At 39.7% G+C, this 21,041-nt stretch overlaps 1 protein-coding gene across 1 annotated transcript in view; it reads left to right on the top strand.

The window, feature by feature from the left end:
- The first annotated feature begins 229 nt into the window (after positions 1-229).
- The window catches only part of MND1 (meiotic nuclear divisions 1), a 38,591-nt gene continuing 17,779 nt past the window's right edge, over positions 230-21,041 (top strand). Inside the window, exons 1-5 of the mRNA XM_032187040.1 lie at positions 230-269; positions 1,126-1,191; positions 2,091-2,148; positions 3,136-3,284; positions 19,296-19,370. Of these exons, the coding sequence (XP_032042931.1) occupies positions 267-269; positions 1,126-1,191; positions 2,091-2,148; positions 3,136-3,284; positions 19,296-19,370 (351 nt within the window). The 5' untranslated portion in view covers positions 230-266. The remainder of the gene's footprint in view (positions 270-1,125; positions 1,192-2,090; positions 2,149-3,135; positions 3,285-19,295; positions 19,371-21,041) is intronic.

Genomic DNA, 21,041 nt, shown 5'->3' with positions numbered 1-21,041 from the left:
GTTTGTTGTATGGAAACTGCTTTATTCAAAGGCGAGGCTCTGTTTCTCGGCTGACTCCACAAGGTGCAGAAACCAGGATGTAATTTTACACGTTTTTTTTTTTTTTTTTCCTTCCCCCCCCGCGGTTTCATCCAGCCCCGGGCGCTGCCGCTGACAGGAGCCGGCGGGCGGCGGGGTGCGGGCGGCAGGCGGCGCTGCGGGCTGACAGGCGGCTTCCCGGCGGCCCTTGCCCTGGCGCCCAAATCAAACACAGCCCGGAGGCGGCCATGGTAAGCGGGGGCCGCCTTCCTCCTCCTCCTCCTCCTCACCCCGCGGCGCCGTTAGCGGGGCGGGGGCCGCTGAGGGGCGCGGGGCGGGCAGGGGCCGTTCCGTTGCGGCGGGTAACGGCCGCTGCCTGCCGGAGGGCGGCCGTGCGGAGGGGGGGCTCGGGGAAACACGAATAATGCGTTGTAAAACTATAGAAAATGCAGCTAGTGAAAGCAAATCCTGGCTGTTTGTGGGAGGCTGTATGCCAGCGTTACCATGTCCTAGTGTTTCTGCCCTTTGGTTGTACTTCAGTCCGTGTTCTATACAGCTGGGTCGCACAGCTACAGAGAGAAGAAGTGAAAGAAAAACAGCTTTCAAAGCGTGACCTTGAAATTAGGAAGCTGAGTGGGAAATCTGAAGGCCTAGTACCTGAAAATGCACTTTATCCCTTTTCACATTAGTGTTTACATTGCTCAAGATTAAATATTATAAACACAAAAAGCAAGAGACAATCATTCTTATCTTTGTAAGAGCTATTAAACGTTTGGGGAAGTTACTGAGAATAGACATAAATACACGTTTAATCACATTCAAAGAAAATAACAAACTGTTTGGCTATGCCAGGAAACCTCGAGGCTTGAGCTTGAGTAGGTTGCATGAAAGGTGAGCTCCTAACTCACAGTTCAGCTCCAGCACTTTAATACATTGCAGGTGGGTCAGCTTGGTGTAACGATTCCTTGTGAAAGGTTAGTGGTAAGGTATTTAAAAGGATGGCAAATATACCTTAGAGGTACATAGGTAGGAATTCTGAGCAAATGTTATTTATGCAGATGGAAGAATGTTTCTTTTTTTTTTTTTTTTTTTTCTCTCCCGCTTTAGTCCAAGAAAAAAGGGCTGAGTGTTGAGGAGAAGAGAGCTCGCATGATGGAGATCTTTTTTGAAACAGTAAGTCACTTTCTTGTAATTGTCCTGCATTTACATTCAGTGGGAAGATAGGCCCTAAAAGGAGGTTAATTGTAGATGAATTGTGTGTATACATCTGCTTTTCATTGATGCCCTGTGTTGTTGTATAAATTACTGGGATGGAGCTGGATCTGTGTAACTTTGGATCAGGTGGCTGGTCCCCTGACGGAGCAGTGGTATTAAGATACACAGGTATTGTTAAATGCTCAACGTGCTCATCTTTCTTGGGGCCAAATCTTCTTGTGTTTTGTCTGTTACCATAAGAACAACAGTGAGAGATTAGGAAGGATCTTGCTGATTTTGAGAGGCGAGAGAAATCTCAGTGTTATAAGAGATCAGAGCAGGCCTGAAAGGTCACTGGGGAGAAGAAACCTGGAGATCCGAAAAGCAGACCTATGGGTATACTGGTGGGATATGTACAGCATGATGTTATTAAAACATTTACTGTCACCTTTGAGTACTTCAGCAATGCAGTGCAGTGCATCTGGTACAGATAGACTAAACCTGACTCTGTGCCCTCAAAGGGGTTTTCACTCTAATTTTAGGCAAAATTTGGTGACTCTTTTGGAACAAAGAAAAAAAATCTCGTTCTTTTCTTTTTCTTTTTTTTTTTCTTTTTGTTTCTTTCATTTTTTCTTTTTTTCTTTTTTTTTTTTGTTACTCTAGAGACAGCAATAGTCTTTTTTTTTTTTTTTTTTTTTGTTTAAATTTCTCAGAATGCCTTAATTCTATTGAGGGATATACATCACATTTCCCTAGCAAAAGATAAACATTCAGTGTATTTCCTGCTTGCTTTTGTTGGCATTGATTTAGTGTAAAAACCATACAGGCTTAGATGGTGCTGTCATTTGTAGCTGAAGTATCTTTTGTGTTTTGCACAGAAAGATGTGTTCCAGTTGAAGGATATAGAGAAGATTGCTCCAAAAGAAAAAGGGATTAGTAAGTATTTACAAAGGTTTTTTCTCTCGAGCCATTGATTATTTTTGGGACAGGTCAAATAGTGTAATTTTTCCTGATTCTGGTCGTAGGCTTGTTATTTTAATAACAATGGGAAAAATATCTGGAAAAGCAGACAGTGGTCAATGGCAGGGCTGCAGGAGTAACATCAACAGAATTTTCCTGTCATTATTTGCTAATGTTTGCGTCACTTATATTGGATGATAGTGCCAAAATTAGAGATTACTGAGATGCCACAGCTACCTCCAAACAAACCAAAACAAAACCTTAGTCCATTGAAAGTCCCTGTTAGACTTGAAACTGAAAGTCAGACGCTGAAAACTACGAATTAGCTTGAAGTATTTGCAGCACTTGTGGATGATGGTAACTAGTTCCCTAGAATAATTCTTAAATTGGTGAGTTGTACCCCACATTTGCTACAGAATGAACAATTCCTGCACGTATATAACGTTACAACAACTTTCTGTATTGGAACTGATTAAAATCAAATGCAAAATCTGTCACTCCTGAGCCTGTATGCAGGTGGGTTTAGTGCCTCTACTGCTGTTTAATGCTTTGGTAAGCATTTTAAAGTGAGATGTAATCACGGTCCTAATCAAGAAATTATAAATTAATCCATGTTATAATTAAGATTGCAAGACAACTTTTCAAATGCCCCCTCACGCGTTTGTCACGCTATTGTACTGCAATAAGGATGTATATTTTGTGATAGCTGTGAGCAGTTTACAAACATCTGGTAGCAGACTGCATTGAATAGCAGCCTTTATGTTGAAACCGCTGATTTCAAAGGGATTCGTTCTTTGAAGTGAAGCATCAAGCATGGTGTCCTCTTGGAACCTTCCAGCTAGCTGACATTATAGTAAATTATTCATACAGATGACTGTAGATGGTGTCTAACTGTATTAATAATTCTCCGTGGTTCTGTGGCGGTGCTATGCAGTTCTAATGTGATATTTTTGTTTTTCTTAGCTTCAATGTCAGTGAAAGAGATTCTGCAAAGCCTAGTTGACGATGGCATGGTGGACACTGACAGAATTGGAACTTCCAATTATTTTTGGGCTTTTCCAAGTAAAGCTCTTCATGCCAGGAAGCGCAAGTTAGAAGAACTGCAGTCTCAGGTAAATCGGTTTTAAGGAAAGTACCTGGTAACCAGAATTTATTCTTACACCCTCTTGATCCTCTCACTTGCTCTCATGCACACACACCCCCACACACATACCCCTAGTTTCCTGTGGGAATCATTTGGCAGTCAGGATAGGAGATTCTTTCTCGTTATCTTGACAGCGCCCCCAGAAAAGTCTTGGAAGCCAATCTTGCTGGAGCTTGAGAAGACTTTTTGCCACTTGCTGGTGAAAACATTTGTGATGGAAAACATCATTTAAGGACTTCCTTTAAATAATTAGGCAACATATGCTTTTATGTGTCTTATATAGCACAGGCCACCATGTGGTAATGTTCTGAAAGCCAGGAGAGGTCTGAAATGGATATCCCAAATCCATGTGGTTTCTACTTAGGGCCGTTGTTCATTCACATCTGTTCTTATTGATAGCTTAATTAGTGTGCACTTTTATAATCCAGTACTGCACTTTTATTAGGAGAGAAGAACAAATTGCTCACTCGTGATCTCCTGCAGAAGAGCAAGGCATCTTTTGTTGCAACGCTGCTGTTCTTTTGATCTGGCTTTACTAGTTTTTAGGAAGTGTCTTTCTTGCTTCTCCTAATTGGAGCGGGAAAGCATCTATTCATCAGTTTGTTTGCAACTGGAGTAAATGATAACAAGTTCAATAAACTAGTTTTATGGTCTTTATTGTCTGCACAACAACCCTGCCAGCTTTTCCCATGCTTATATAGGGTTATGTTCATTCATCAAAGAATTAGCTGAATTAATAGAAAATTATTTGTAGCATCTGGAAATTTTTACACACACTTTTCTTCAGGCATAGCTCTGGTGTCATCATTGCTATTGTATGTCAACTTCAGCTATTTTGTTAGTGCTGCAAATTAAATGTATAAAAACATGCTTTTTTCCCCAACATGAATTGAAAAAGTATTTTGTGAATCTGAAGTCTTTTCACCAAGATAAAAGTAAAAAGTCTGATCAACGCAGTTATTTGGTAGCTGAAGTTCCTTCTTTATGCACAGAGTGTAGTAAGAACAGCTGAGAGGTAACCTTGTCAGCTGTCCCTGGCGATGCTGTCACTGTTTGTAAATCTTTCATGATTTAACTGGAAGAGTCCATTCCACTGCTCTCTTTTAACCAACATAAGGTCATTTCCACTTGCCCTGGGGAAAGGGTAGATTAATTACTGGCCTGGATGCTCTAGGCAGGCATCCCAAGGTGTTTTGTGTGTCTGCTTGTGTGGATTTGGCAGAGGGAGGGGAGTACCCGTACTCTGTCACATGCCTGGTGCATCTACTCCAGTTTTTAAGGTTAAAAATGAGACTTGCCAGAACTTTTGGCTCCTTTTACCACATTCACAGATCTGTGTTGCTTTTGTGAGTTGGTGATGTCTTCAGGGCTCTGAAAGAGGAAGCACTGTGGAAGGCTGCACTCCTGATCATCACTAACTGGAACTGCGTGGTGACAGCCTTCCAGGCAGGTGCTTTGGATGAGTTGAAGAGTGCTGCTTGAGATAGCTGCTGTGGTACTGTTTGGGTCACTGGAATTGATACTTTAATTTCAGGGTCTGCCACTGACTTGCTCTATTTTGGGTACCTTTCTTAGCATCACAGATGACCTGTTAGCATCATGGATATAAACTTCTGTGTACTTGTTCACCAAACACCCTAGTCTTGTTGAATGCCAATGGTTTGCTCACGGATTCTTTTGGGTTTTGATTGTGTGACACACTGTAGCCAAGTAGCTGAATGATGGAACTGGCATTTGTCTTTGCCCTTGGGCCCAGTCCCTTTGTGAATTTTCAAGATAATTGATCAAGAAAGCCTCTAGCATACCATGATCAGTATCTTCCTTTGAATGCCTTGCAGAATGAACATAAAGTGTTCCACTGAAAGTATCCAGGGGTTGTCTACGAACACGTTTTGCCGCCTTAAATGTACTATTACGTTATTAAGCATAGTACCATCTATTGTTACGGTATTATAATAGTCATGCAGTTAGTGTAATGTTATTTTGTGGTTATTTCTGTTTATAAATAACTGTGCTGATATAAACAGTTTCATAATACTAAAACTGTTGCAGTTGAAAGAAGACGTTTTGTTACCAGACCCTATTTGCAAACCCAAGTCCTACTTTTAATATATAGGCTTCCTGAATTTTCTTTAAAACATGTTGTAAGTCCTTAAAAATATTTTTATTCATTACCTTGCTTTTTTGATGAGAATGGAAACGTTTCAGTGTTTCAGGGGAAACAATTTCCAGTAGCCAAACCTTTCCCTGTTGACACAGTGGAGGGGTGGCACTTTCAAATGAATAGCTCTCAGAACATTTTTACAAGATGATAACAGATACTGTCTGTGGGCTTAACTCGGCTGTATTTAGTGTTTGTGTTATTCTTCATGTGAACACACACACGTTTCCTGAAGGGGTTTCAAAATCCAGTCACCAGGTATCACAAAACGTCCTGTCGGAACATGTGAAGCAGAGGGAAGGAGTAAGCTGTTGTACAGTTTCTGCTGCACGTTGCCTGTCTTTGATCATTCCCATGCACAGCTTGTGGCGTGCTGTGAGACGTGTTTTCTTTCTGCCTCTTGTCCAGATCACTTGTTTAACTGCTTCAGTTGGTCTCTTTCTTCAGCAGTTAAAAGCTGGGATTGGAGTGCTTTACTTAAAGCAGAAGTTTAAAAATCCAGCAGTCTAGTTCATCCACAGTTAAGGCTTTAAACCTAGAGGCAGTACCTTTGTTTGCTGAGGGCATGGGTAAATAGCTGAGGGAAAAGGGTGATTCCACATGCTGAACCAAGACATCTGAAAATAATGTGGAGGAACGGAACAGAACAAGCTACTTCATAATGCAAATTCTCCTGTTAATTTGTGGAGCCCGGGCCTATGTTTGACTAGTCGGGCCTGCTACAGCATCTTTTGACTGCAGACATAGTTATTGTATAATGATTTAACAAAGCTAAAGCTCATAGCGTACTGCATCTGACAGAGTACGTGATTGTGGGGAGTCTTGAAACAGAATTTTGGTTCAGTTTTTTTAGTGATGATTGAGCCACACCTCAACAGAGAGACAGTAGCAGAGAGGTCTGACTCACTACTCCTAACAAAGAGTATGCCATGTTTGCCTGGGTGTTAAAAGTTACACCTCATGGTTGTTGTGTATATCCTTGGTTTTGTTATGTTTTGTTTTGTTTTTCTTTCCAGGAAGGATTTGTTACGTCTTTGGTGTGATCTCCTTGTGCAGAGATATGGCATTCAAAAACAATGGTTGAATTAAAGTTGTTTCTGTTGGCATAGCTCTTTTTTCCTTGTTTTTCAGCATGCTTTTCTAGGGCATGTGTTTGAATAAGGCTGCAAACCCCTGAATGGGACATAGATGGCAAATCCTGTGCTGATTTCATTAGGATTACAATCTTAGTGCTGTTCTTCAAACCAGAGTTACTCTTTGGGCTTCTTCCTGTTTTTCTGAAAAGCAATTACCACAAATACCTTTGCTTTGTGTAGCTTCTGCTGATTTTTTTTTTTTTTTCTGCAGTAGGTCAGAGTAAGAATTGCTTGGTAGGTCCCTATGGATTTTGGATTGATTTGCTGTGCAGTGGCATGGCTGCTCTTAAAGGTTTATGCCTTCCGCCAGATGCTTGTTCTTCACCTCTCAGTTATGCTTATGCAGTTGGGAATTGAACCGTTGAAAAAGACAGTGGAATCTGCATTTTGGTTAAATCAGATTGTTCTGCAGGTCTGGTTTATTATGGCATCAGTACAGCTATGAGATTGTGAAACCAGAGTGAGGGTGTGGATTGAGAAGTATTGTTTAAACAAGGTTTATAAGTGGAGAAATCTTTAATGGAACTCTACCTCTGTTGAGAGAACTGTGGAAGCTTTACTCAAGGGGTTGGTTCTTTTCCTCCCGTAAAAAAAGGTGGAAGGATGCAGTTTTATTCTTTACCAATATTCTCCTGGCAGTCAGTTTCTGAAGTTTTGTATTACTTATGTTCAATTATGTTTTGACAAAATGAGTTGTTTTTTCTTGGCTTAGCAATACTGGAAGCTCAGGGGTTTTATTAAGCTAGCAAAGAATGTGACCTGTGCAGTGTAAGCAGGAAGATCATCTTCTGGTGAGGATTCTTCTGCCTTTTGTTGATTTCATTGCATGCATAAAATGAGGAGATTGGAGATGAGTAGCTCTGGCATGTTACTCACAGTCACGTTCCATCTCAGTCGAGAGTTGGTAATATATCGCATACACACTGCATCTTGGGTTTGTGTGTTGTTCTGCTGGATGTGTTGCCTACCGAATGGATATGACTGCGAAGGATTCATTACCTGCTGAAGATGAGAAGGCACATATGCAGCAAAACCCTAACAGCACTTTTACTGGGAAGGAAACAGCATATCAGTGAGTGAGGCAAACAGAGACCTTTCTGATGTAACCTTAGTATAAAGAGATTCAGCTTAGATTTTGTTTCATTTCTTCTTCTTTCATTATCTATGTGTTTTTTAATACCTGTGCAATTTTATTGTCTGTTTTAGATAAAGTGAATTAATTCCTGCTTGCATTTTGCTTTATAGTGGCTTGAGTTAAGCCTTAATTAAAGTAACTGCTAACACTGAGGTCTTTTTTCACCTGAGGGTGGACCAGGCTGTGAACCACAACCCTCAGAAGCTGTAAGGAGCATCCTATCTCTCCAGCATGTTGTCTACAATAGACAAAGTGAGGAATTCTCTACTTGAGCTGCCCAGGACAGGTTTAGTACTTACTGCTGGGCTTAAGGGACCAAGTTCTTCAACAGAGATCTTTCTGTTGTTAGTGTTAACTATTGGCAGTACTGGAAATACCGTAACTTAGTAGTTTGGGGAAACAAGAAGTTTACTTCCTTTCCCCAGTCTGGTTTTATGATGGTTCGTTTCTCTCTTCAGTTCAAAACAGTTTATTTCACCATTTTATTGTCAATCATTGCAATTTATTTCTCATAATGTTGCTTTCTTGTGGGTTCTTCTTTTATGTTCTTAGGTTTTGCAAGGGCAAAATGCAACATGACTGTGTTATTGCTCCTGTTTTTTCTGAGGCAGAGACTAGGATGGTATCACCTTTTACTGTAACAAAGATTAATGAAAATCTTTTCAGAGGGGAATATGGGATGGACTTTCTATGCTGGTCCATGACCTTGGTTCAAGACACACATGATCAACACAGACTTGGGGAGAGTTTCTGGCAATTTCTCTTTTTCTTCCCACTAAATACTGCATTGGGCAAGTGTTAGTTAAGATGGAAGAGATTAGTTGATGTTTCATTCCTCAAATCCCTGCCCTAGGGTTGGTAAGAGGAGGGATTTTCACTTCCCATGACTCATTTATTGAGCCTGGGGAAGAATTTAGAAGTCAGTATATCCTAACTCACTTTTGGCAGTTAGTTAAAAAAAAAAAAAAAAGTTCTTCAGGAATGAACATGTTGAAATAGTGACTTCACATGTACTAAATTGTTTGTATTTAGGAACATTGAAATATGAAAATAGGGGATTTAATGCATTTTAAAAAATGCTTGGGGAATGCTATATTAGGAAGTGCTTTTGTTAGGAATGCACATTGTTTGAAAATAGTTAATGGAAAAAAATAATCATATTGGTGAGTAATCTGGCTTGAGGCCTCCTGGATTATGTTTGGCAATTTAGCTAAAAGGAGAGAACCTTATTTGTTCAGAATGCACACAGAAAAATTGGGGTTTGAACCACCAGCTAGTTTGGTTTGTATCTATCCTTTTTAGCCAAATACCTTTTTCCTCCTCAAATATTGTGACTGGGTTCCTGCATGGAAGCTTTGCTGGATTGTGACTGCCTGAGGCCACTGGCTGAAGTGAAAGAAACCTCTGCTGTCCACCTTGTTTTGGGCTGAGCAACCTCCTCCTTCCCCAGCCAAGCGATGGGGATGTCAGCGTGCCGCCACGCAGCTCTGGCTTCGTGTAGCTGCAGGCGCTCAGCGCTGGCTGACCTGAGGTGATGCCCCGGCGGGCATGGCGGACGCCCCGTGAGGGGGAAGGAATGGCCTCGTGGTGCTCAGGTCATGCTGCTGACAACCAGGCCCCGTGTACCGTGGCTGGCATTTTGGCTTGGCCCGTCAGACCTAGAAGAAAGCTTTTTGCATCACTTCTCAGTGGTATCCTCAGTACACGCTATATCGGCCTTCAGCAGAGCCCCTTGGATCTCTCGTTCGGTTTTCAGTCTCTGTCAGCGGCTTTGAATGCAGGGTCTCCCTAGATGTACATGTGCAACACCTCTGGAATCCATGGCCCACTGCCCTTTGTAGGGCTGTTCATTTTGTTTATCAGTTTGTCATGTTACTTGAATAGCTGTAATAAAATAAATAAGATAAATAGCTTTACCTTGAAGTTTGGTGAAATACCTTCTGGAAAAGCTTGGGTCTGTACTTTTAGTATGATTTTTATGAATGTTAGGATAGCATACTGAGGAATTGTCCTTTAAAACCAGAGATTTACGTCAGTAGTTTTGCAACTAATGTGTGCAAGTTATATTAGGAATGATTCATTTAGACATCTTTCTCTTATATGTGTGCTTATAATTTTGTTTTATTCTGTTGTGGAAAGCATACTAATTTGTCCCTTTCCAGGAAAAATTAAAGTCTAATTGTTAAAGAGTTCTCTATTTAATGCCCATTATAAAACATACGCAGGATCCCAATGTGTCGATTAAGCAGTTATGGTAGTCTTTCAATATCCATGCTGGGCTTCCCTTTTTCCCCTTGTATTTGAGGGGATTTAGGATTCTACTTGCTAATTTATTGTTCTTTTTGTATTGGCCTGGCCATTTTGACAATCATCAGTCCCAGCCATCGGGACTCTTTTTTTTTTTTTGTCCTTCTGTTTTTTTTTTTTTTTTTTTTTTTTTTTTTATGGGTAGTGATGATCCTCCCAACAGAGGCAATTAGTGATTTTTCCCTATTTTCAGCCTTCAGGCTTTTACAGACCTATACATTTCCTTTGAAATAAAGGACTAGATACATAAAGAAACGTACAGCTGTGGAGCTGGTATGGTGTCTGTCTTGCTTCTTTGTACTATCCAGTGGGCGTTGTAGCAGTAAGAAGTATCCTAAAAGCAAGTGCCTGAGAATCTGCGTCATCTAAACAGATAATATGTTGATTGCATTATGCTCATTCATCTGCTGATCCTGTAAAGCTTCTTTCCTGAATCAGTCTTCTGGAAGATGCTAATAAATTTTTCTTTGAAGCAGTTCAGGTTTTTTTCTCACCTATTTGCATCTTGCATTTTAAAAAATGTTGATGCCTTGAAATGATTCTGAATTTAGTAAGTCCTAAAATGTCTAGCAGAGAATACTCTTCTAATGCTGTAACTCATTAGAGCCTTCTGGATTATGTTTAATGGCATGCTACAAAGCCCTGGAGGGTATGCTTAGTTACTGCTGTCATGGCAGACTTCTAAAAATATGGTGCTCTGGAGGCTTCTGTTAGAATTAAGCAACCTCATAATTTGGTGTTCATTAGCAGAATTTCATGCTTTTCCTTTTACTAGCTGTTAATATGTAACTAGATTGATGGCAACTGTGCAGTGTAGGTTTTCCTTTCCTGCCTCCTTGGTGAGCATAAGCTAAAACTGGCATGATTTAAGAGCATTTTTTTATTTTTTTTTTTCTGAGCTGGCTCTGTAGTACCTGTAAAGACTATAAAGTAGGCTTAGAGGAGGAATCCTATTCTATTAAAAGGGATGTCTTGTTACTGTGTCCTGGTAGTGTATGCTATATATTCATTCTGCTCTAATGGAGTAAAAAATACTAGTATTTTTTGACTGTGTGTTCTGTGAAACTGTGTTTTTTTCACGTTATGTCTTCACATGGTTTACCTTTCCTATTTGAAGAGGTTTGCACACAAGCTGCTGGCTCAAATATATTCCTGATCCTGACGTTGCGGTGAAACTGTTGATCTGAAATGCAAAGAAATTGGGAATAAACATAGAGCGCTCTCAAAAGCCTTATCAAATCTGGCGCAGATGCACCCCTGTGCCTTGCATATCTTGAGTGACAGCTCAGCACATTAGCTGAAACCCAGCATCCTGAGAAAGTTTAAGGGCTTAGATGTTGTGTGCTGTGTGGCAAGCGTGAAACTTTGCCTCTGCTGTAAGGCCAGGAGCATCCAGCCTGGGGATAAGGCAGATGCAGTACTGCCTTTCAAAGCTGGGTTTGATGGAGGTGATGAGTTGTAATCTTATTTAATCTGAACTTTCACCTTCAAGTTTTGTCATTTGATTAATATAGCATATTTTAACCCAGAAAATGAGCACACATGCAGAAATAAAAATCCTGTCATGCACTTATATTTTAAGTTTCACTTCATAGCATTTTTCTCTTCTGGAGGGGATGAAATAGAAACAATTTATTCACTGGAGTGTAAAACCAAATGTGTGAAGTCAGTTTGAAGCTGGGGGACTTTGCGGGAAAAGTCTTTCCTGACACAGACATGCAGCAAATTGTTGTTGAACACATTGTATTTCCATCAAAGACGATTCCTTGTATCTGGAATTTGAGATGACTTGGTTATCTGTTTGAGCATTGCTTAAAAGCTGTAAAATTGGAATAAAAAGTGAATATGCAAGGGTGCTGTCAAAACTCGGATATTTGATAATGTATTTTACAGAGGCTTTTTATTTACTGTTAATACCTTGAAGTAGAATTTCAGCTTTTCTAAAGTTTCTGGAATAAAGTTTTGAACTGTATCTTGTAATCTTTAGGCAGGACTTGAGCTGAGGGAGTATCAGATGGATATTGTGTTTTGACTCGGGGCTCTGTGCTGAGTCCCTGAAGGCATTGTCAGCTGGTTAGGATAGCAATTTTTAAACGCCCTTTGGGGATAAAATAAAACTTTTTTCTTTTCTTACCCTTTGTTTCTATTTTCCTTTGAACAGACCTGCTAACAATCACTTTGCACTTTTTGGTTAAGTAAATGCACTAAAGCACAGTTACAAGCATCCTTCATGTCCAGATTTAGTGTTTTCTCTGTTTCTGTCAGTTGTGTTGGGTGCCTTTTGGTTCTTTCAGCATGTCTTATTAGATTGCTTGCGTTTGTAAGGCAGGGTTGAAGACTGAGGCATTTCTCCTTGTTCTTTTCTTTCTTTTTTTTCCCCCTTTTTTCCAGGTTGATTTGGCATACTTGGTATCTGTATCTGAGAGGACAGCCATCTGCCCCTCAGCTCATTCCAATTATGCCAGCTCTGAAAGCAGCCAGTGAAATTCAGTTCTTTCATTCAGCCTGCACAACTGTCTCCTTCACTTCTTGTGCATTAAAGGGGTTGGCCTGGAGTTTTTTTTGTTTTCGTTGCATAACCAGTACTTACCAAATGGTGTTGCAAATGAATAATGCAAAAACCAAAAACTCGTGGCAAGACATCTTCTCTGAGTAAACTGTAGCTTAACCTTTAAGGCAAATCTAAGTGGATTTTCCATCTAAATGGATAGAAAATAACTGAATTAAAAAACACTTAAATGTACAGTGTTTTACTTTATATGAATGATCTTTAAAAGAACTGCAATTAGCAATGTACTATTTGTATGTGGATGGGTGAAGGTTCCATTGGAGGCAGAATGTGTCGTTGCTTTCTTCCACGTTTGAGGCCCGTTCAATTTTCTTTATCCGAAAGCGATTGCAGGCAGGACTCATCGTATACTCCACGGTACCTTCTGAGAACACAGCCATACCTTATTTACTGTGGGATATATCAGTTTTTATTAGCATGCCAAATAAATCAGGATTATAGGCCTAAATTTAATCTTGGAACACAAAATGGATTATGTTTGTGGGAGGGATAAGTACATCAGTATTACCCACATCAATACTAGTGCAAAACATAAATACGGCTTATGAGTGCTCAGACCTAACTTTAGAGTTTTTATTTATTTATTTTTAGGATCTTAACAGTGCTTCATCAGACAATTATACATGTATGGAGTCAGATATCTCTTCAGTTAGGTTCCCCCAAAAAACTTCACTTAGCTTGAGTTTCTTAAACTTAAATCTCTGCCATAAGTTATAATCCAAAGTTTAGAAAAATACTCACTGATTACCTATATGTTAATTATTTTGAAAGATATAACTTGCAGAAATAATAACATAATATTTTAGAAAAAGTATTATTCACTTAAAAGTATCGGTGCACCAGCCTTTCATTTTGAATAGCAAATATAACTTCTCCTGGGGTTTTGGGTCTCCTTTTTCTCCAGAAATTTGTATTTATTCTCAATCTTCTGGAGGTTTTTGAACCGATTCTTTCAAAAGTTGTATTAAAGTTGAGGTAATCTTTTATGGTAAAATTTTCAGCATGCATAAACAGAAGAGAATTCTTGTACTGAATGTTTCTCCAGTATACCCATAATTCAGTGTTTAAGAAAAAAAGAAATATTTAAGTACAGAAATATGGTGGGCTGTGATTTACCTTTTTTTTTTTTTTTTCTAAAATATGCTGCTAATCTCTTTTATGGTGTTCTCTTCCTGTAAAAATCTTACTGTCTATTCTTTGATTTCTGGATTAAGTCTTATTCTGTGTTGCTTTCATCTCTATGCTTACTCTTGCCTGTATTTCTTTAACTATTGCTGTCTCCCAGGTGCTTCTCATAGCCTCCAAGTCCAGCAACCATAGTTCCCTACTTCATATTGCTCAAGTGACTTGTAATGACCTTGGTTAAGACATTACATGTTCCTTTTCTCTTCCTTTCATAATCATATTTAAAAAGAAAAAAAAAATAAAAGTAATTTAGTTGTATTTATGTTTCAAGTATATGCTTTCTGTCTATGCTTCACTAGAAGTGTGTAACATCCCTGACACAAGACCCAGCGGACCTGGGGCCTGCCCCATCTTCACTCGTGTATGTGCAAAATGGCATTTCAACAGCGGTGTGCCTGCGGCCTGGGAGCAGGGCAGGAGTGGCAGGGCTGCAGGTCATGGTGGATGCTCTCTCTACTCCAATGGGAGCGTGCTAGTAGCGTGATTGGCGAGCCTGATGTTTACTTCTGTGTGTTTGGAGGCCCTGGCAAGAATTGATGTAAAAAGTAGTTGTATGTTTATTTTGTGCAGTACTTTAGAAAACAATTCTGCATGTCGATGTGCCTTTCTGTTTTTTAAGTTTTATTGTTTTAGTCAACAGCAATTGCTGAGCGGTTGCTTTTAGTGGAGTGCTGTGCCTTTGTTTTAACACAAGGCGTCTGTTTTCAATATTTTCAGATTGTGCTTTGGCTGTTAATCTTTGCATTTTTACTCTCTCTATGCTATCAGTCTTTTTTTTTTTAATCTTTCTTTAAAATCTAGAGGAATGCTTTGAAGTACTTTGTCTCCATGCCTTCTGTCAATTCCACTTACTTTTTCAGTGGTGAATTAGATTTAACGTAGGACAGAAATATACTGCTCTGCTGCAAATGTCACCCCAAAACTCTCAGACCACATTTCTTTAAGTTAAAAGCAAAGAGTGCTTGCCTCTGGCCTGAAACAAAGCATAGAGAACTTCAAAACTCAAGTAAATAGTTTAGCAAAGTTATGAACAATTAAAAAATGGATGTCTTGAATTCTTCTGTAGTGCCACAGTTGAGTGGTGCACACAATAGCAGTAGTTTTTTTAATACCATTTTGGGTTGAGTATTTTGGCCAGGAGAAAACTAAGCGTCTGATATTTCTCCCTAAGACCATAATGACAGTGGGATAACATCTGTGAACACTCTTGGTGGTTAGCATGCGAGACCTTGGTTTGATCCACATCCAGTGTACATACGAGGGCCTGCGTTTGCATGGCTGACACCAGGTTTGTAGATACTTTAAAACGCTAGGAAGACAGGCTACGTGCTTGGTGGGACACCGGTGGTTGCAGTGGTTGAGAAATGAGAAACCAGAAGGAATACGACCAACAAAAACATTTTCTGGAGAATAAAATACCAATAGTGTGGAGCTAGAGCCCTATCAGGCAAATTTGGAGGAGAGAGAGGATTGAAACCTGCTGCTGTTGTGTGTCAGGGTTACACGTTCCTCTTCCGAATGTACATCACTGACTTGCTACAGTGCAACCCTAGCAATGGTGCGTGCATAATGTATTATAAATCGCCTGTGCACATCTAATCTGTATCCCTTGACACAAACCAGACCCCCAGGCCTCTGATGGGGGTGATGGTTATCATCAGCATGTAGCACTTAACATGTGCAAACTGCTGCACAAATGTATAGCTAAATGCTCTGAGTCCCTTGCAAAGCAAGAACGAGCATCCTTCTGGGGGACTTGGGATTGAATTAATGTCAGGGCTAGGCCAGTGGTCAGTCAATTGACCACAGAGGTCTGTAAAATTAAAGGAATTGCTTCCCAACTCTCCTCTATTATAGATGTTAATTACCTCATTTATCTGCCTTCTTGCAGGTTCCCACCATGTCTTGCAAACACTGAAAATACTCTTGTGGAGATTTTTTTTTCCCCTTGACTTTTTACTTTCATTATTTAGTCTTGTTCTCCCCACACACTTGTTTAAACAGCTTTGTGTGAGCTGACAGTTTTTCCTGCTTTCTTGTACCTTGCTTAATCGTGTGCTGGTTCTGAGGAGGTCTTTGTGAACAGACAGGCTGGAGACATGACACTTTACAGTATAGCAGAAAATCTTTCTGCACTTATTTCCACATCTGATGAGTTACACTTGTGGCAGAAGGTTGTTCTTGTGTCAGACCTGACACATGTAGAGGGAGGTAATAAGTAGCTTTTCCTCCAGATCAATCCCACAGCTATTGGCAGGAGTAAGACTTCTCTCAGGGTGGTTAATGTTCTTTGAGAAATTATTTGTCAGTTCACTTGAAAAACGTCTCATGACTACTCCAAGGATTGAAATCTTCCATCTGCTACTGTGCTCCTTTACAATCAGACCTTTCTACAGCTGGTGAGTGGGAAGGTGAGTTGCTTTATTTGGCCAGATGTGATCCTCTGCTAACATACATACACAGCATTTGCAAATTCTGCATGTTTTTTTCTTTCCATTTAATGCCCTGTAACCTGTCATATACCATTTGCCCTTACCTGTCAGTTAAGTATTGTATCATCTGTCTTCATCCTTCCTCCATCTGACTCCTTTATCCTTAACTATCTTTTTTTCCTTTCATGTGCAGTTATTTTCAGCTGTGTTCTTGCCTTTTTATCCAAGCCTTCCTGTTTCTTCCATCCTCACAGATTCCTCACACAGACCCTGGCCATCTGTTCTTCGCCCTTTGCATTCTCATCCTATGTTTGTTTTTTTTCAATCTCTCTTCTCCTTCTGCAGTTCTTTCCCTTATCTTTTATTGTCATAGGAACACCCACTATGACTTCTGAATAACCCATAGAGACCAGGGGGTTCATTTTATTTTGTAAGAAGAGAACTTCTAGAATTATTGATAGTGATATATATATATATATATATATATATATAAATCCCACAAGATATTAAAATCCATGAGAGAAGAAAGCAAAAATCTTCAATAAAATTGTATAAAAATTATCATTGCTTTTAGGCTGAGGAAGATCTTCTAGTCTTGCAGCATGGTAACCTTGCACATTATGTAGGTCAGAATCTAGTCCTGGCAAAGAAATTTCTGTACATCTCAGTGCTTATCATTACTGTCTCTTTCATAATTAAATGTTCTGGAATATGGAGGACCAAGAAAATAATGAGATGCCATAGTGAGGAACATGCTTTCAAGCTGGTAATCAGATTGTATTATTTTATTGCACCTCTCTGAAAAGTTTTCCTGTGCTTCCATCTTAGAGAATGCAGATTTGTTTTTAAAGAACCTTATGAATATGAAATCAAAGGAATTAGCTTTATGGCTTTCATGTTCCAGAGAGCACTGTCTTTTTCTTTGCACATGCACTTATATAGACCTAGATAAGCTCTTTGGCATTTCTGCTTCCTCTGTGAGTTTAGTTCCAGACAAATTCTTTGTTCAGAGATGCTGAATGATGTGTGTTTTGGTATTTTTCTTCCTTGGGCTTCATAAACTGAAAACTATACCTAAGTGCTTGTCCTGTGCTGAACTGTGTACTTCTGCCTGGTAAGACTTAATGTGGGCACTAACACATTTAATTTTATATGAATTTTGTGGAAACCCCATAAAGAGTACTGTTTAGCTCCCCACCAAAATTAAGATGTTGGTGTACTTCAAGCCACAGACTGAAACCCACACCGCCTAGGTGGTTACTTTCAGTGGTGCAATGAATAAACAGCTGGATGTATTTTTCCCCAAATCATATATGCATTGCCATTCATCTTATAACACATGCATGAACATACTTATCCAGAAAGAGGAGGTAGTTTTGAAAAATTGAGGTACAGAAGAAACATACAGACCCTTCCCCAAACCAAGTGAACTGCATTTGGTCTGGGGCTTAATCCACAGAGCCCACCAGTATGGGATTTCTTTTTACCTTTATGTCCGATATCTAAGATTTGACAATAAGGTCTGCCTCATACTTTTCATGCATTTATATATAACACGTATTTCTGAAAATGCATACTGGACATAAGTTTAAATAGAAATCGAATCGTGGCTATAGCTCCAAAGCAGCTCTGTTTGCATTGTACGAACAAGTTGAATTCTTGTAAGCAATGTGATAACATGTAGTCCACCCAGAGACGAGCATGCTGCAGAAACGCTTCTTCATGTAAAGACTAACATGGTCTTAGCATTCCAGTTGCATGAGAATATAAATATGATTAAATCTTAAGGCAAGGGATTGCAGGAAATGTTTGGGAATGCCCTTCCACCAAGCGCGATCCTCAGTGAGAAAGGGAATGTAGAAGTGGAGGCCTCGTGAGAGTTTGGGAGGAAGGCATTGCCATTGGAATTATTTCTATTTCTATTTTTTTTCTTTTAAGAATGAAACATGGGATCTCAGAGCCACCTCCATCTTCCTTGCAATTAACCTGGTATACCAGTTTTCTTCCTGACTGATACGCAGAACATCTCAAAGTTAAGCTGAAGAGTTAGTTCTTACAAAGAATCCCAGTGTTTCCTTTTTGTGTGTGTGTGAGAGGGGGTTTCAAATTAAGGAATTGCTTTCCAAACTACATATTTGTTAGAACTTTTTTGCATTCTTCTTCATCTTGTGTGGTATTTCAAGAAGCTCTGGCTAATGCTGAGTACTGCGTCCCCGAGGAGCAGCGGGTGAGTCACGCATCCGGCTCAGCTTCCAAAGTGTCCTTGGAAAACGTCCAACTAAACTTGTTGGACGTGGCGCAGGATGGGCGGCAGGTTAATTGAGAGAGATCTCTCCATAACTGATGTGTCCTGGAGTGACAGGACTGTGCAGGGAGCACTGTACTGGCCTTGGAGATGGGGTCTTCTCTGAAAGGTGCCCCTGCCTCACTTGGGAAGGAGGGCAACTCAGAAATCAAGCCATAGGAAAAAGGGCCATGGTTTTACATGCCTTAGAGCTATGGAGACTTCTATTCACCAGTATGCAAAAAGGATTGGGGCAATGCCAATGGCGTAGCAAAGTTGGGGAAGGCTGCTATCAGCAGCTGAGCAGGTGGATTTGCTACAGCTATTGTCACCCTGTCTAGGGAATAAGGGAGTGGCTATGGGAGAGATTAAAGGGCTGGAAATGGATGAAAAGAAATTATCTAGTCCAAAGCCTCCATGTCATGGAGGCCTTTGCATAGGGATCCCAGACTACAGCATGAAACAGGATTTTGGTCCCATGCTGAACATGCAGCACGTAACAAGATTTCGTGGTGTGGGAGTAAAAAACTTGCTTCCTGTTATTGTTTTCTGTGGATCAGAGCCCCAGACTTATATTTGTGTGGTTTTGTATTTATTTTGAGTTTATTTTTATTACATGTATTATAAATATATATATATATATATAAATTTATGTACTTGAAGTGTATGTTCTATTTGTTTTAATATTTTCTCTATATACACACTTTCATAAGTATGCTTAATATATGTCACTGAAATAGGTTGATTTTATTCTGTTTTTTTTTTATCAGCTTGCTGAAAGCAGTCAGAAAAAAGAGGCTCTACAGAAAAGCATTGAGAAATCAAAAATTGGACGTGAAGATACTGTAAGTTGCTTTGGGGGTGGAGGCGATCCTATTAGGGAACAGGATACAAGTATTCCCAGTTTGCAAATAGTATGAGTTGTTGGAAATCCATTAAGATTTTGAAGTACTGAAGATGAGGAAGGGAGAAAAAAAATAGGATGTTCCTAAATGTTAAATTCTTCCTTATTTGGTCTTATTTTGTACTACTGAGGAAAATATTGACAACTCCAAGATGCTTGAAGTCTGGTAGTTTTCCAGCTTTTTTCAGATTTAAAGATATTGTTAAACTTGACCTACCCACAGTTATATGCCAAAGTTGCCAATGGTTGCTGAACTGCCAAATCTAGTAACTGTGAATTTAGGTGTTGGGGATCTACTTTTTTTTTTTTTTTTTTTTTTTTACATTTTACTTGTAATCTGGATTTCTAATTTATTATTCTGAGAAGTCAGTTAAGCTTGGTGCTCTTTGCATGCTGAAGCTGTTTAAAATACGTTGTAAAATAATATGTAGGCTTCACATCTAACATGCATATGAAGTAGTATGTTAGAAGAAAATCATATGGTATTCTAGCTGCTGATTTGTTTTGAGATGCTCATTGTAGACTAGTTTAAACCTCCAATATGTAAATGCATAAACAGGGACGGACAGAAGTTTTCATATAGGATGGAATTTTGCAAGAAAGAGCCGTATCTTAGAATCCAGAATGCTTTGTAGAAGCACTCTGAGCTTGACCATAATCAGTGAAACACAGGCAGGTTTCTCATACAGCTGTGCTTGTCAGGTTTCCAGATGGACTTAGAGGCTTGGGCTTCTCCACCATGCGGCCTGACCTTGTCACAGGAAGCGATTGGTCCTGGAAATCCTGTTTTGCCTGATGCTTCCAACACCTCAGTTCCAGATTAAACATTCGGAAAAAGTCCTGAGAAATCTAGATCAGGATGTATGTCTGAGCAGCTGGCCTCCATACCCCAGTGTCTGGAAGCCTTTGATTTCCGTATTGCGTTTTCAGAATAGGCTGAATCCAGGCAGAAGCTTTGCAAATGTGGAAGTTCAAAAATGCTTCAGACTGCCAGGCTGCTGTGGAGATTGTCACTGGATAAAAACCTGACAGTTTACAAACTTGTGTTACCTGTCTGTCTGAGGCTGCCTGGTGCACTGGCATGAGATCTTTGAATATCCCAGTCTTCAGCCAGGTCCAGAGGTTGACTGTAAGTACAGGATGAATTTGAAATATGTGCTGAGTTGGCTACGGGAGTGCTCATGCTGAGTCAGGTGTCTGCAGATATTATTAATCAGTAGAACATTTGAGGTAGATAGGGTATGCTCTCCCAGGAAAGACTACCGTGTCATAAATATTTGAATTTATTTTTGAGACTACTACAATTGGACACTGTGGAACAAACACGAAGAAAAATACATTACCACGGCATTCATACATAATATCCAGATACGTGGAAGTGCAGTCTTTAATGACAAGACCAGTGATCTTAAATGTTCTTTAACCTGAGTTTGTTAAACCATTCTGAGTTCAAAGATTGTAGGAATTTGTTCTTTTGCTTATCCATTTTAACCTTATTGATACTGAATACAAACAGGAAGGAAGAAAGTTGAGTGTCACTAAGAGTTGTGTGTGCATAAAATGCTCAGTTGGTTCGTTGATGGAAAGCAGTAGTGAAAACAGCTTTCAAATT

Source organism: Aythya fuligula, chromosome 4 (genome assembly GCF_009819795.1).
Source record: "Aythya fuligula isolate bAytFul2 chromosome 4, bAytFul2.pri, whole genome shotgun sequence".
Lineage (NCBI taxonomy): Eukaryota > Metazoa > Chordata > Aves > Anseriformes > Anatidae > Aythya > Aythya fuligula.
The sequence above is the reverse complement of the archived record's forward strand: the minus strand, read 5'-3'. Positions and strand labels throughout refer to the sequence as shown.